This window comes from Centroberyx gerrardi, chromosome 8, assembly GCF_048128805.1.
Source record: "Centroberyx gerrardi isolate f3 chromosome 8, fCenGer3.hap1.cur.20231027, whole genome shotgun sequence".
In the NCBI taxonomy this organism is placed as follows: domain Eukaryota; kingdom Metazoa; phylum Chordata; class Actinopteri; order Beryciformes; family Berycidae; genus Centroberyx; species Centroberyx gerrardi.
Window position 1 is genome coordinate 18,868,639 of NC_136004.1, and position 12,694 is coordinate 18,881,332.

At 38.4% G+C, this 12,694-nt stretch overlaps 2 protein-coding genes across 2 annotated transcripts; both read left to right on the top strand.

The window, feature by feature from the left end:
• Nucleotides 1-450: 450 nt before the first annotated feature.
• On the top strand, nt 451-3,657 carry LOC139926987 (transcription factor BTF3-like). The gene is made up of 6 exons (XM_071918939.1): nt 451-512; nt 1,396-1,464; nt 1,572-1,685; nt 2,339-2,540; nt 2,657-2,713; nt 3,257-3,657. Exons 2-6 carry the CDS (start codon nt 1,396-1,398, stop codon nt 3,301-3,303), a joined length of 489 nt encoding a protein of 162 aa, XP_071775040.1. The 5' UTR covers nt 451-512; the 3' UTR covers nt 3,304-3,657.
• A 2,805-nt stretch (nt 3,658-6,462) lies between these two features.
• On the top strand, nt 6,463-12,084 carry il12b2 (interleukin 12B 2). Its single transcript, XM_078285246.1, has 8 exons — nt 6,463-6,528; nt 7,004-7,085; nt 7,276-7,542; nt 8,074-8,182; nt 8,344-8,522; nt 9,158-9,306; nt 9,434-9,544; nt 11,862-12,084. The coding sequence occupies exons 1-8, from the start codon at nt 6,526-6,528 to the stop codon at nt 11,991-11,993; spliced, it is 1,032 nt and encodes a 343-aa protein (XP_078141372.1). The 5' UTR covers nt 6,463-6,525; the 3' UTR covers nt 11,994-12,084.
• The last annotated feature ends 610 nt before the right edge of the window (nt 12,085-12,694 follow it).

Sequence of the window (12,694 nt, forward strand, 5' to 3'; positions counted from 1 at the left end):
TAATAGCAATGAACATACCGATGTATTTGCTTTTTTTGCTCTCTGTAATAAAAATAACACAACTATCTTCAATTCATTTTCAGTTAACTAGAAATTAAAATATAGTTCACAGTATCATTAGATGTTGGAGATGAATTATGAATTGGTACGGTCTATGGTGTGGAGGTGTAATAAGTTGCTGAATATCACTCATACGAAATGAGAGCTGTTTCAAATCACTTCAGCCTCTTTTGACAAGGTTTCCAAAATATGATCTGATAACAACTTGCTCGTATTTATTAGAATATGCGCCCAATTTGTACTACAGGGTAGTCTCGTTCAAAGGAGTTTTTGCGGCCGGTCAGTATTAAAACCGCCTGTCGTCCATCCATGTGACCAAAACCAAATGCACCTAGTGAGTGGTGGACTCAACCAGCCCGGCCCGTTAGCGACCTCAGTGCGTCACTTCCTCTCTTCCCTCCTTTCTCCGAGCTTCCATCGACTGTGTGACCCGCGTGTTTACACACTCCCAGGTCAGTTCTGAGCTCTGCGCACTTTATAAGCTTTATCTGGCTTATTAACGTTTTGTAAAGAAAGAGCTGCTTATTATTGCCCTGTATGCGCCCAAAGCACAAGGAAACTGTGGAGCATGCGTCTATGCTAGCCCCAAATTGTAGAGGCCTAACGGTTAGCTGTTTAGCTTGCTTGCTTGCTAACTGGCAGTTGTCAGATTTGTAAGTTAACACCCACGTTTCATAGCTTCCTACCCGCTGAAAGATGATCAATGGTCCTAATTTGTAACAGCATACCCTTTCTTATTCCCCCAACACATCTATTCGTTATGGCATACCAGGAAAGGCAGGGTATTGATAGTAGCCACCTTCCCCGATCCGTGCCGAAATTTCTTTGGAGAGAACTGGGTGAAACGGGGCGAGGTAGCTACTAACTTTAGCTGTCCACCTCTGCCTGGTTCCTGCACAACTTCAGTTGAGACTCAATTGACGAACAACGAGTGTGCAGCTATTTTAAGGCGTGTGGCAGCTGCAAATTCAGGGCGTCCGCTGTGCCAAAAGAAGTGGAAAGATTTTTGAGAGATTCATGTCTCGCGGATCATTACAGTTGCAAATGCGATAGAACAGCCCAGATAGCCTTTGGTGCAATTTTTGTCTTGGCGATAATCATAATCTCAATTGGTGTCTATGTAGATGCAGCCACTGACTAGATGGCAACTGTGTTGACCGTGGCTAGGGGAAACTTTGGGGTTTGCATCTAGTGAGGATTCTTCCAGTAATTGATTGCCCGAATGTCATGCTACAAATGTCAGCCTACTGCTTCTTGTAACTAAAGTTGGTCTTGTGACAAGCGTTATAATTGCAGATTTGTGTGCATCTGCTGTGTGTTTTGTTTGTGTGTCAGATGAAGGAGTCGATAATGAACCAGGAGAAGCTCGCCAAACTGCAGGCGCAGGTTCGCATAGGCGGCAAAGTAAGTTGGGATGCATGCTGGCAAATGAATGGAGGAAATGGGCCTCAATGTGAGTTTGTCATTGCATTTTACAGGTTTGCATATTTCAGTGCATTGTTGTTTCTTAGGGGTCAGCCCGCAGAAAGAAGAAGGTGGTGCACAGAACAGCTACAGCAGATGACAAGAAACTGCAGTTCTCCCTCAAGAAACTGGGAGTCAACAACATCTCTGGCATTGAGGAGGTACAGCAGCATCTATCTGTCATATACTGTGATGAAGGGCACACAACCGTTGTACTGAAGTGTTTTCTTTTTCCATGATGTCAGTGGTCTCTGCTAGGGATTCTTCAGTTGATAGGATGGCAATAAAAATTAAGATTTAGCTCTTTAATGACATGAAAAGTCTGATTCACATGAAAAGGCTGATTCACAAAATTGGAAAACCTGGTAAACCAGAAATGTGTGCCCTTTTCATCAGCTTTTGATGCCATTTTTTGTGTTGCATTTCATCTTCTAGAAGCAAATGTCACATTCATTGATATTTCAGTGCATTGGCTTGTTCATTTAAATAACAATCCGAAGTAGCCTGTTTTTTCTGGCAGCTTACAACAACGTTACGACTACCAAAATGTTATTTTCAAAGAAAAAAGAATATGGAGGTCTTCAGCATTTTCTTTTCTCAACATGCTGTTGCACCAATAGACCTTGAATCAAATCAATATCAGCCGAAATTCCATATAAAGAATTTGTGTTTGGTGTCTGCACTCACTGACCATACTTAATGCAGACCATGTGGTAGAGGGAGTCTTGTGAATGCCAAGTATTGCATTGTCTTCTTTGACTCTGACATCGAACTCCTGTGTCTTTTTCTGCCATTTTGCTTTTGCTTTCTTTAGGTGAACATGTTCACAAACCAGGGGACAGTGATCCACTTTAACAACCCAAAGGTTCAGGCCTCCTTGGCTGCCAACACCTTCACCATCACAGGCCACGCTGAGAACAAGCAGCTCACAGAGATGCTCCCAGGAATCCTAAACCAGCTGGGAGCCGACAGTCTCACCAGCCTAAGGAGATTAGCAGAGACCCTGCCTAAGCCAGGTAGAAACATAACATTCTTTATTGATCTTGTTTTGATCGGTTGAATTTAGATGCAGTTGTTTGTGTGTGCTGTTGCCGAACAATGCACTGGATCTCTTTTTTTCCCTCCCTCATAGCTGGAGAGAACAAAGCCCCCATGATTGCTGCTGAAGAGGAGGATGATGAGGTTCCAGGTAAGCAAAACCCTTTTCCCCTTTTAAAAACTAAAATTTGCATTCATTTTGTAAGGTAACAATAGAATCATTGAATTATTCTAACATGCAAAAGCAGGCTAGTCTAGAGTTAGTTATTTATGGCTAATCCCATGGGACCTAAATAATCTCAGTGTGTTCGGTCATGGGGAATCCCCAACTTGCCCACTTGGGATTGGGTTGGTTTCAGAAAAGTCCTGTTAGTAGCTGAATTTAAGGCTTAAGCTAGATTTTATGGTCAGGTTTTAATATTCAGGCACAAGTCAAACATGAGAAAGTATTAAGAGAAAAATGAGAAAATATTTTCAATGTAACTTCAGTAGGATTTGATCGCCATTTCGGCCATATTCATGTTCAGCAATTATGGTTTATTTGTAGACACTAGCCTAAATCTTTATCTGATTTGGAATAGAGGTATTTTTTTGTTTTACTAAATCTAAGTTCTCTCCCCTCTTCCTTGTCTGTTACCTTTTATGTCTTCCAACCTTGCCTTTACCCCTCTGTCTTGTTTTTTTTTTTTTTTAGATCTTGTTGAGAACTTTGACGAGGCTTCAAAGAACGAGGCAAACTAACAAACACCAGCAACATTTCAAGGCTCTTCTCGACATGCCATACTTTGACACAACAGCTTTTATTTTATAACTGTTCGTCTCCCTCTTTGCTCTGTGGCTACAAATACAAGTTGCTCTTATCTTAATTGTAACCGTGACCATTGGGCTGGGATAAGTAAATGAGACTTTTTATGACAACCCTTACCTACACTTTTGTCTGATTTGCCTTGTTCTGCTGTCCCAGTGAAATGAATTAATTCAATGAAATGTGTATACCTTTCTCTTTCTCACGCTGCCTCTCCTGTGTTGTGATGCCAACACATCAAAAATGTATCGGTGGAATCAATCATGTAATAAAGATTACATTTAAATTTCTCAATTTGTTAATTTTTTGTGCATGTTTCACCAAGTTTTTGTTAGACATAAGGAAAAGACAAAATTTTAATGAATGAAACTCATGATATCCATTTCTTGGTGTTCATTTTTCACAAGTGATTGGGTAATCCAGTGGCACTTAGTACCGATATAAATTTCCAAGAGAAAATATTGAATTTTGTTGCTTTTTTTGTGTTTTCATTGAAGAACAATTATTGGGACATCAGTCTTGAAGAGTTGTAAGTTACCAAATTGAGCACAAGGTGGCGCTCAGGTATCTGGAGCGAAGGGACCTTCAATTTAACTTTTATTATGTTTAATAAAACATTTTTTAATAAAGCTACCAAAAATACAAACACTAGAAATTACACTGAAAGCTAAACTAAACATTAAAAAAAAACTGGAACTACCAAACACACAAAACTGAGCTAAACCAAATTGAAATAAAAAATGAAAATGATATATTAAAAACAACTAATTAAAAATCCAAAACTTTAACAATACTGCTACTGAAGAACTGATATAAAAAATGAAATGGTAGCCTAATATATTTAACATATTCTGCCAGTCTACCAACACTAATAATGTAATTCCCACGTAATTTCTGGGTGACACATTTCTGCTGTCCTCACCCATCAGCGCATCAACCGGGACATTTACCTGCTCTAGATGAGTTTGTATGATAATTAGTTCCTGGACTTGAACATTTCAAAAGACAGAATTCATTGTGGATTTTAAATGAAGACTCACTTGTCACTCGGAGAGCCATCCACAGGGAACCAACTGAAATGATCCATATCCTTAAAAATATCTTGGGGCTATAGTTGATGACAAGCTGACATACTGAAAATACACTTGGCATCAATAGGAAAAGCCAACAAAGACTACACTATTGAAGACAAGTAGACTACTAACTGGGCACAGTGGGGTCCTGGACCACCAAAGGCCTTGAAACTCCTGGTTTAAATTTGTGATTTCATTTGTGAATTGCTGCATTACAGATCCTCCTGTGTGGTAGAGCTGCAGCACCCTCTCATGCGTCTCTCTCATCTCATAGTAAAAATAAAGGGAAGTCCCCAGCTGCTCAGACACTGCAGCAGCAATTCATCAGTCTCTTTCCCAGAGAGTGTTTCAAAGAACGGTGATTAATGAACAACTATTTAGGATTTTAAGGAAGTGAAACCTGCAACCAAGTTCTTAGAAAGACTATTTTATGCTCAAATGACCCAATACGTGTCACAGAATGAGAAATCATTAACATGATTACAATTTGCATGTGTCACAATAGTTCATGGTCATATGTTATATGTGTGAAATATATATTTAGCTCCAAAGTTCAGCTCAACTTGTAATAAGACAAAGAAAAATGTCCACGCAAAATAATCATGCAGATGTATAGTGAATACTCACTCATTACATGATGAATTCCAATTCTAACCTTCTGGGAGGTGTTTTAGAGCAGTGATTCTCAACCTTTTTCATATCAAGGACCTCTACTTTAGTCCACATTAGGGCCGTGGACCCCCATTTGATGAGATTTTGTCTCTCAGACCCAAATCTGAGAATATTTTTATTGTTAGATATGATTTTGTCCAGAATTCCATGACTATCTATAATGTAGGTAGAGAGATAACAGTGAAACTATGATCAAAACAGTCATTTTTCTACATTCTCTAATTGTGTTAACTTCTTGTAAATGAAATAATGCTGAAGTTTAACAATTCATCAGTTTGCTGGGGACCCCCTGGAACCCCCTCAAGGACCCCTGGTGGTCCCCGGACCCCACGTTGAGAACCACTGTTTTAGAGTGCCAAAACCCAGTAAAGATGATTTTAAAAGGTCACTTGTCCCTAGTGGAGTAAAGATTATAAACTAAAAACAATATGCCCCCTCCCTTCCCAATTTGTATCATTAAACAAGAAATTTAGTGTCAAGGTCCAGGGACGTGGGATTTACTAAAATGTCCTTGCAATTTTGCTGAGGTGGGATCGCCAAGGCCACACCTGAACAATATTCTGTAACTGTTTTTTTTACTGTTTTTATTGTCCATGTTGTTTACCAGGTTTGTACTGATTGTCTTGTCTGTCCTGTTACTCGTGGTAAAGCGAAAGACACATTTCTAGAAAAGTTTTCATATTCGTATTCGTATATGAAGTGAAAGAGAAATGCCAGTCACTTGACACAGAATCAACACATAACACACATTAACGTGTTGGGATAGGAATGAGAGCAAAATGTGTTTTTCCTGAGTGAGTAGGAAGTGATATTTGGTGGTGGGTGGGTTGCCCCCTGAACTGGTGAGTAATGGTCAGTGGGAAAGTCCTGTTAAAAAGACTGACAAGGTAACTCCTATCATTTGTGTGTGTGAGAGTGTGTGTGTGTGCATGAGAGCAAATATGTTTGCGTAATACCAAGTCTGTTTATCTGAAATATCTTGTCAGTGGCTGACATGTATTATGTTGCAGTATTTCAGCTAAGGCACGGGACAACCCCCGAAACCTACAGTACACACAGCATATCTCTCGCCATCTTGCAGTCATTTATTAGAAACACACATACGTATTATATTGCTGAAATTTGACATGCAAAATAGTTTTGAGGAAATGCATTCCCATCCCCTTGAGGCTCTGTATAGTATCTTATCTAATAACTGTATCTGTACTGTTTCTGACTCACGTCACCAATGTGCCATGATGATGCATGCTGATGTGTTGGTGTGTTTACAGTCTCTCTGACACTTATGCCAATGATATAAAATGAGCCCCGCCAAGCAGTGTGAGCATATCATCATCAGGATTACTAAGCCTGAACTTCTGCTCAAGATTTTCTGAAGGGTCATCAAACACTAGACAGTGTTACTTCATCCAAATGGTAAGAAAAAGCTACGAGGAGAAAAATCTTCACTAAATGACAAGATGCTTAAGACAGGCTATAGTGAACGGCTTTTTTAAAATTACATTTATCATCTGGTCATACACTATGGTATATGCTCTAGTCTGATTGTATGTGGTAAATGATAAGAATGAGACATTAATTTGATCAACTTTGCTATTTTGGGCCGTAAGTTAAATTCAATTTTTCAAAAAAGTTGTGTGACAATTTTTTTTTTAATTGTCACGCAATTAAAAACATTGTGCTTTTCTGAATATAAATATCAGCCCAGTGAAATGTAAAGTGCTCATAGGCAGAGAGATATCTCATTCTTTCTCAGTTGCAGATAAAATAAATAATTATCACCAGGTATAAAGGTAGCATACCAATGGGTTATTATTCAGAATTTAGTAATCATTTATCATTTTCAATATCCCTCTCTTCCTCTTTCCCTTTCTCTCTGTCACACTCTCAGGGGACTTTGTCACTGTGGATATTTGGGATTCTGTTCATCAGCCTGCCAGCAGCATATGGACTCACTTCCTTCCCTAAAAATGGTAAGTTTTGGGTGTTTTTTTTTATTCATTTTGCCACATCTTGTAACATATCCTCACTTGTCAACGTGTTCTATATCTGTTTCTTCTTTGATATAAATGACATCTGTTTGTGTGTGTGTGTGTGTGTGTGTGTGTGTGTGTGTGTGTGTGTGTGTGTGATGTGTGTTTACCTGTATCTATGTGTCTGAAGTGGTAGCGGCTATGAAGGATGATCCCAATCCAGTCACACTGACCTGTGATGTGGAGTCTGGCGTGCCCGTTGAGTGGAAGTTTACCTCTAATGGGGGGGAAATGGAGAAGATGGATTGGGACAGTGCCCAGCAGGTCGGTGCAAATCTGAATGTGAGCGAGGTGGACGAACCGATGGTAGGAGAATACAGCTGCTGGAGTGGAGGAAAAAAGTTTTCATCAACCTATCTTCTGCTGCGGGTTCCTGAGGAAGAGGTGGAAGATGCAGGTGAGACTTTCTTGTTTGTTTGTTTTTTCCACATTTTTCTCTTTTGCGTACTTGCAGAGCAATAAAGAAGGGAGCCACTGAAATATAAGAACTCATATAGGGTGAAGGTACAGTCTATGAAAGTGGGATACATACTTGTGAACATGAACGAAGCTAGGGGTGACAAAGCGACGTCTTGACTCTGTGATGCCATCGAGAATGGAATATTTCTCTTATCTTTGACACCAAAATTGGCTTTATTTTGTGGTAGTGCTTTCAGTTCTGAATCAGATCACAAAATACACTCATATCTGCATAAAACTATCTTGAGTATTGTCACAGTCAAACAAACTTTCTCATTTCTGGCTGTGTAGGCCAACATTGAAAGTTCACATACAAACTGAACTGTAACACAGAATAGTTCAGTTTGTATGTAACATAAATGACTGAAATTCAGTAGTATTTTCCCCTTGAAGCCTAGAGCCTAAACGGTCACAAAAGCCAAACATTTTACATGAAACTTTTAATCACTTCCACTGTGTGTCTTTATAGATTCAGATTCAGCCATCAGATGCTGGGCTCGGTCTTATAACTGTAACTTCAACTGTAGCTGGACCCTCGGTAAATACACAGCAGTGCGCCTTGGACTGGGCCAGGACTGGTAAGACAAAAAGAGAACACAGACAGATTAACCCAAAGCAGCCAGCAATCATTGGGAGAGACACAACGCTTGCTATTTGTGACAGACAAGAAAAAAGACAGAAGCAATTCTCAGCTGCATAATATCTCACTCAGTGTCCGTTTTACCACCCGCCTCTGCAGCATTGAAGGTAACAAGTCTTGCGACTGGGTCAGCAGCAGTGATGGGGGATTCCAGTTTGAGCTGTCCCACACCCTCTCACCCTACGCTGAGGAAAGCACCATGTTTGAAGTCACTGCTGAGGCCATCAACGACCAGGACTTCCTCAAGATGACCAAGAGATTTTATCTCAGAGACATCAGTGAGTTGAGCAAAACTAGTTAGATAAAGGCAGAGTCTTCTTCCAAAAAGTCATTTACAGGATTTGAAAAAAACAAAAAACAAAACAACACCTCTTACAAAATCATTGCTCACATAATAGAAAAAAGAATATTGCGTTATCTTTCAAGTATTAGAAAGTTTAAGATATTTTCTCAGGGAGGGATGAAATTACACATTTTAATATAGTGGAATACTCTTTAACTCTGATGATTCAGCGTTAGTAGCCTACATGTGGATGAAACTTTCAGATGGAGTAAAAAACCCAAGGCATATTCCACACACTTCTAAAACTTAGCTAGAAAACAGTATAATCCCAAAAAAACAAAGTGACAAACTTTAAGATGCAAGTGCCAAAACAAAGGGGCAAATAAAGAAAATAAAAAGTGCGATTCATGCCATCATCAGTGCTTTATGCCAATTTATAGAAGTGTGTAGAATATGTCTTTGACTTTTCATATAATTATATACTTTATATATACTATTGAAATAATGAATAATTAATTTCAGCCAAAATTCTAGTGCATATAGAGTTATAGAGTTATATAGTTATGTAGTGTTTTTTTAGATGATTCTTTACTGACACTTTAACCTGTGTTGTTTCTTTAAACTCTGCAGTCCAGCCAGACAGTCCCGAGATAGTTCGGTGTCAGGAGGTCGGTGAGGAGCTGAACGTCACCATAGATCCACCATCCAGCTGGTCCACTCCTCACAGCTTCTTCAGTCTGGAGCACGAGATAGAATATGTATATAAAGACAATGGCAAGGTACTGAAAAGACACTCAGACACACACACAAGCAGGCAGTGACTCCTGAAATAAAACAAAGTCTAACGATCTCTCTCTCTCTCTCTCCACTGCATTTTTTGGTACTGTCCAATCCCTTTGGCTTCAGACTGAGAGCTCACCCGCTCCTGTGATCCCGAAGAGGATCAGCAAGCTGAGGGTTCGCACCAGAGACTCGCTGGTGCGCTCAGCCTGGAGCCAGTGGTCTCCCTGGAAAAATGTAACCCACTGAAATTATTTAAACCCACCACTTATCTCCTCCTGCTCTCCCTTTTATACTTGCATCTCTACCAATATCCTTTCATACTGTCCCTCTGCTGTCTTCACTATCTGTTTCACCCTTTCAAACAGCTCAGATGTCTCTTCTGTGGCTGTTTCCCTCTGGGGCAAACATAGGCTGATGGCCCAGTGATGCCACAGTACTCACCATATTCTCACTTTAAGAGTTTCATGTTGGAATGTAAAATCAGCACAGCACACCTTTATTTAAGTACTTCACTCAAAACGATCTATTTATTCATGTATCTATTTATTTATTTAGTTATTTATTTATTTTAACTTATCAGCTCAAAAAGTGAAGCCAATATCAATACAGATATGTTGCCAAATGTGAAAGGAAGGCCAAAGGAAAACTTTCTTTTCAAATAACAGCACTAAATAAGAAAACAATTGTTCCTACAACAGTTGTGAACTCATGACCATACTGTAACTCATCTAATAGCCCATCTAACATTAACATATTTATAACTTCATGTAATAAGGAAACTTAATTTGAATTGCAAACAACGGAGTCCAGCTCAGTTTACAGTATAGACAGACTTTGATATACAGCGTGCTTCCAGTCCCTCTTATTTTTGTATGAGTGTGTTGGTGTTTCTGTGTAGTTTGGTGGTTTGGCTCTGTGCACCACAAGTGGCTATTAAAAGAGCTCTGTGTTTCCTTCCTTATACGTGTTCCTTGTTCATTTATATGTGTAGATTTGTGAACAGTATGTTCCTTAATTTTTACTGTATAAAGTTCAAAGCTTCTGCAAATTTGATTTGTTCTAAAATACTGAATGAGTCAGGGTGATGTAATATACCACTTCTAATGTAAAATAAATAGGTTAGAAAATGAAAGTAGTCATTTTTACCATTTCCTAAAAGGCACTAGTCACTAAAAATGAGGTACTAGTATTTATTTTTAGTCACTATTCACTATCCTGCCCATTAAAAGGCATGAGTCACTAGAAATTAGGCCTAGTACTCTAATCCAGTTCTACTAGTTATTATTCATTCATTACTAGTAACTATTTATTAAAGACTAGTTGGTATTCCACTCTTCACTAGTGAATGTTGTATTGTTACGGTCGCTACTGACTAGGGACGAGTGGTTTTTCAATAATGATTAGTTTTTATTCCATTTGATACTACAATTTTTTGTATTTTTTGTTTTCAGTTTGACTACTAACACATGCAGTATGATCAACATCTAGTTTTGAGAAGTCATTATCATATGTCAAGTATTTAAAAATATGTCTAGTATTAACAAAAATGTTGATATCTTCATTCGGAAAAAAAAATAGAAGTTAACAAACTATTTAGTAGCTACAGTGACAGTGGAAAAGTGACAAGAAAAAATGAAATTAGGAACTAGTGATTAATAAATAGTTACTAGTAACTAACTAGGCTAGTAGAAGTGGATTAGAGACTAGTAAGTATTGAAAAGCTGATATCTAAAATCTGTAGCCCCATAGGATTCAAATGAAAAACTGCTTATTTTTTTGTTTAAGAACATAAAAGTGACAAAATGAAATAAGATAAGTACTAGTATTAATGGAAATTAATTAAAGTAATGTTACTAGTAAAAAGAGACAAGTGACTATAGTCAAAACCAAACAAGTCATTAGTATCTTGTTTGCTTTTCAGTATGTTTGGAACGTCTCTTCCTGCATACTTAGCTGTTACTTCTGAATACCAATTGCAAAAAATGAAGAATTGCTCAAAAGACAACAAGGCTAGCAATCATACCGACTTTATCAATGAAAATTTTGACTGTGGCTGCTAAACTTGTCTACTCTACCAGCCAAATTGGTGGCTGGTAATTAATTATTATTTTGAGTTTATTTTCTGTTCTTAAAGTCAGTTGAATGTGTGAAATAGTGAGATTGGCACCTGCATGTAATCTATTAGGCTAGTCACTGTGGCTGGTGGATGTAAAAATCAGTTTACCTGTTGAAAACCCAACAAAAAATGCAATGCAACAAATGCTGCCCATTGAACGCCCCACCTTGCCATGGAGTAGAGCTTAAATGGCTTGAAGCTTCAGCAGTAAAAGACACTGACACACAGCACTAGGTCTAACATGAGGGAAATGTAAAACCGCACACCTTGATTCAAAGCAAAACAGCAAGTCCTCCAATTTTTACACATTTCAGATTATTAGGTTTAGAGCAGCATTTTATTATTGCTTTTTAAACGTCATTGTCATGGTATCCCCAGTGAAAACAGTGGGAATTTCTGCTTTTAGATCCTAATCTCTCATTTGCCTCATTGCAGGTGTTGACAGGAAAAAAGAAGCTATGCAAATGCAAAAACACAGCCAAATACTGCTGTCCAGAGCTGCTACCTGAAGACATGGGCCACTGCAAGAGAAAGCAGGGGGGAAAGACCAAATCAAAGCCAAACTAATGAGACGATTCTGGTTTATGTGCATAACCGAATCTTGATGGTTTAGGATAGTTATTTGGAAAAGAGTTCAATAAAAAAACAAGCATCCCAACCTAGCTGGAATTATTTTGTTATACAAGCACATTCCCAGTCATTTAAGACTAGAGACACATAAATGAGTGAATGGAAAAAATATTTGGATGTGTATATGCAGAAATGAAATATATATATATATACATAGCATGTACCACATTTTTGATTACTCTGCAGTGGTTGATTTAAGATTTAACAATGGTGGGGATGGTGGGGAGGTTAACTGTTGTCTAACATTTTACTATACTTTACATTAAACTATAACAAGAATAGAGTTATATCTTAGCAGACAGGTAGCCTACTGGCTTCTTTACTGAACCGAATGTTCACTTGAATGTTCACTTGGCATACAATTAAGAGTAATAATGTAGAGATGACTCAAGTAAAATTTTGAGCAGGGGTAGGAAGGTTCCCAAAAATTAATTTACTCATTTTTAAAATCAGTATAATCAGTATCAAGTGCTACTTGATTCAGTCATATTTCTGGCCCCATCTGGTGGAGGTTACAAAAATAAATATGCATTGTCCCACTGCTGCCACATCAATAGGAAACAAAACTAAAATAAAACGTGTTATTCCAGTGGTCTAGGGGAAGTCCAGCCAATACAACTCTCCCAAAGCAGAAAACC

Coding starts and splice junctions, on each gene's coding strand:
- LOC139926987 (XM_071918939.1), top strand. CDS start 1,396: ATGAAGGAGTCGATAATGAACCAGGAGAAGCTCGCCAAACTGCAGGCG. Junction 1,465..1,571: donor AGGTTCGCATAGGCGGCAAA/GTAAGTTGGGAT, acceptor GTTGTTTCTTAG/GGGTCAGCCCGCAGAAAGAA. Junction 2,541..2,656: donor AGAGACCCTGCCTAAGCCAG/GTAGAAACATAA, acceptor CCTCCCTCATAG/CTGGAGAGAACAAAGCCCCC.
- il12b2 (XM_078285246.1), top strand. Junction 7,543..8,073: donor GGAAGAGGTGGAAGATGCAG/GTGAGACTTTCT, acceptor GTGTCTTTATAG/ATTCAGATTCAGCCATCAGA. Junction 9,545..11,861: donor AGTGGTCTCCCTGGAAAAAT/GTAACCCACTGA, acceptor GCCTCATTGCAG/GTGTTGACAGGAAAAAAGAA.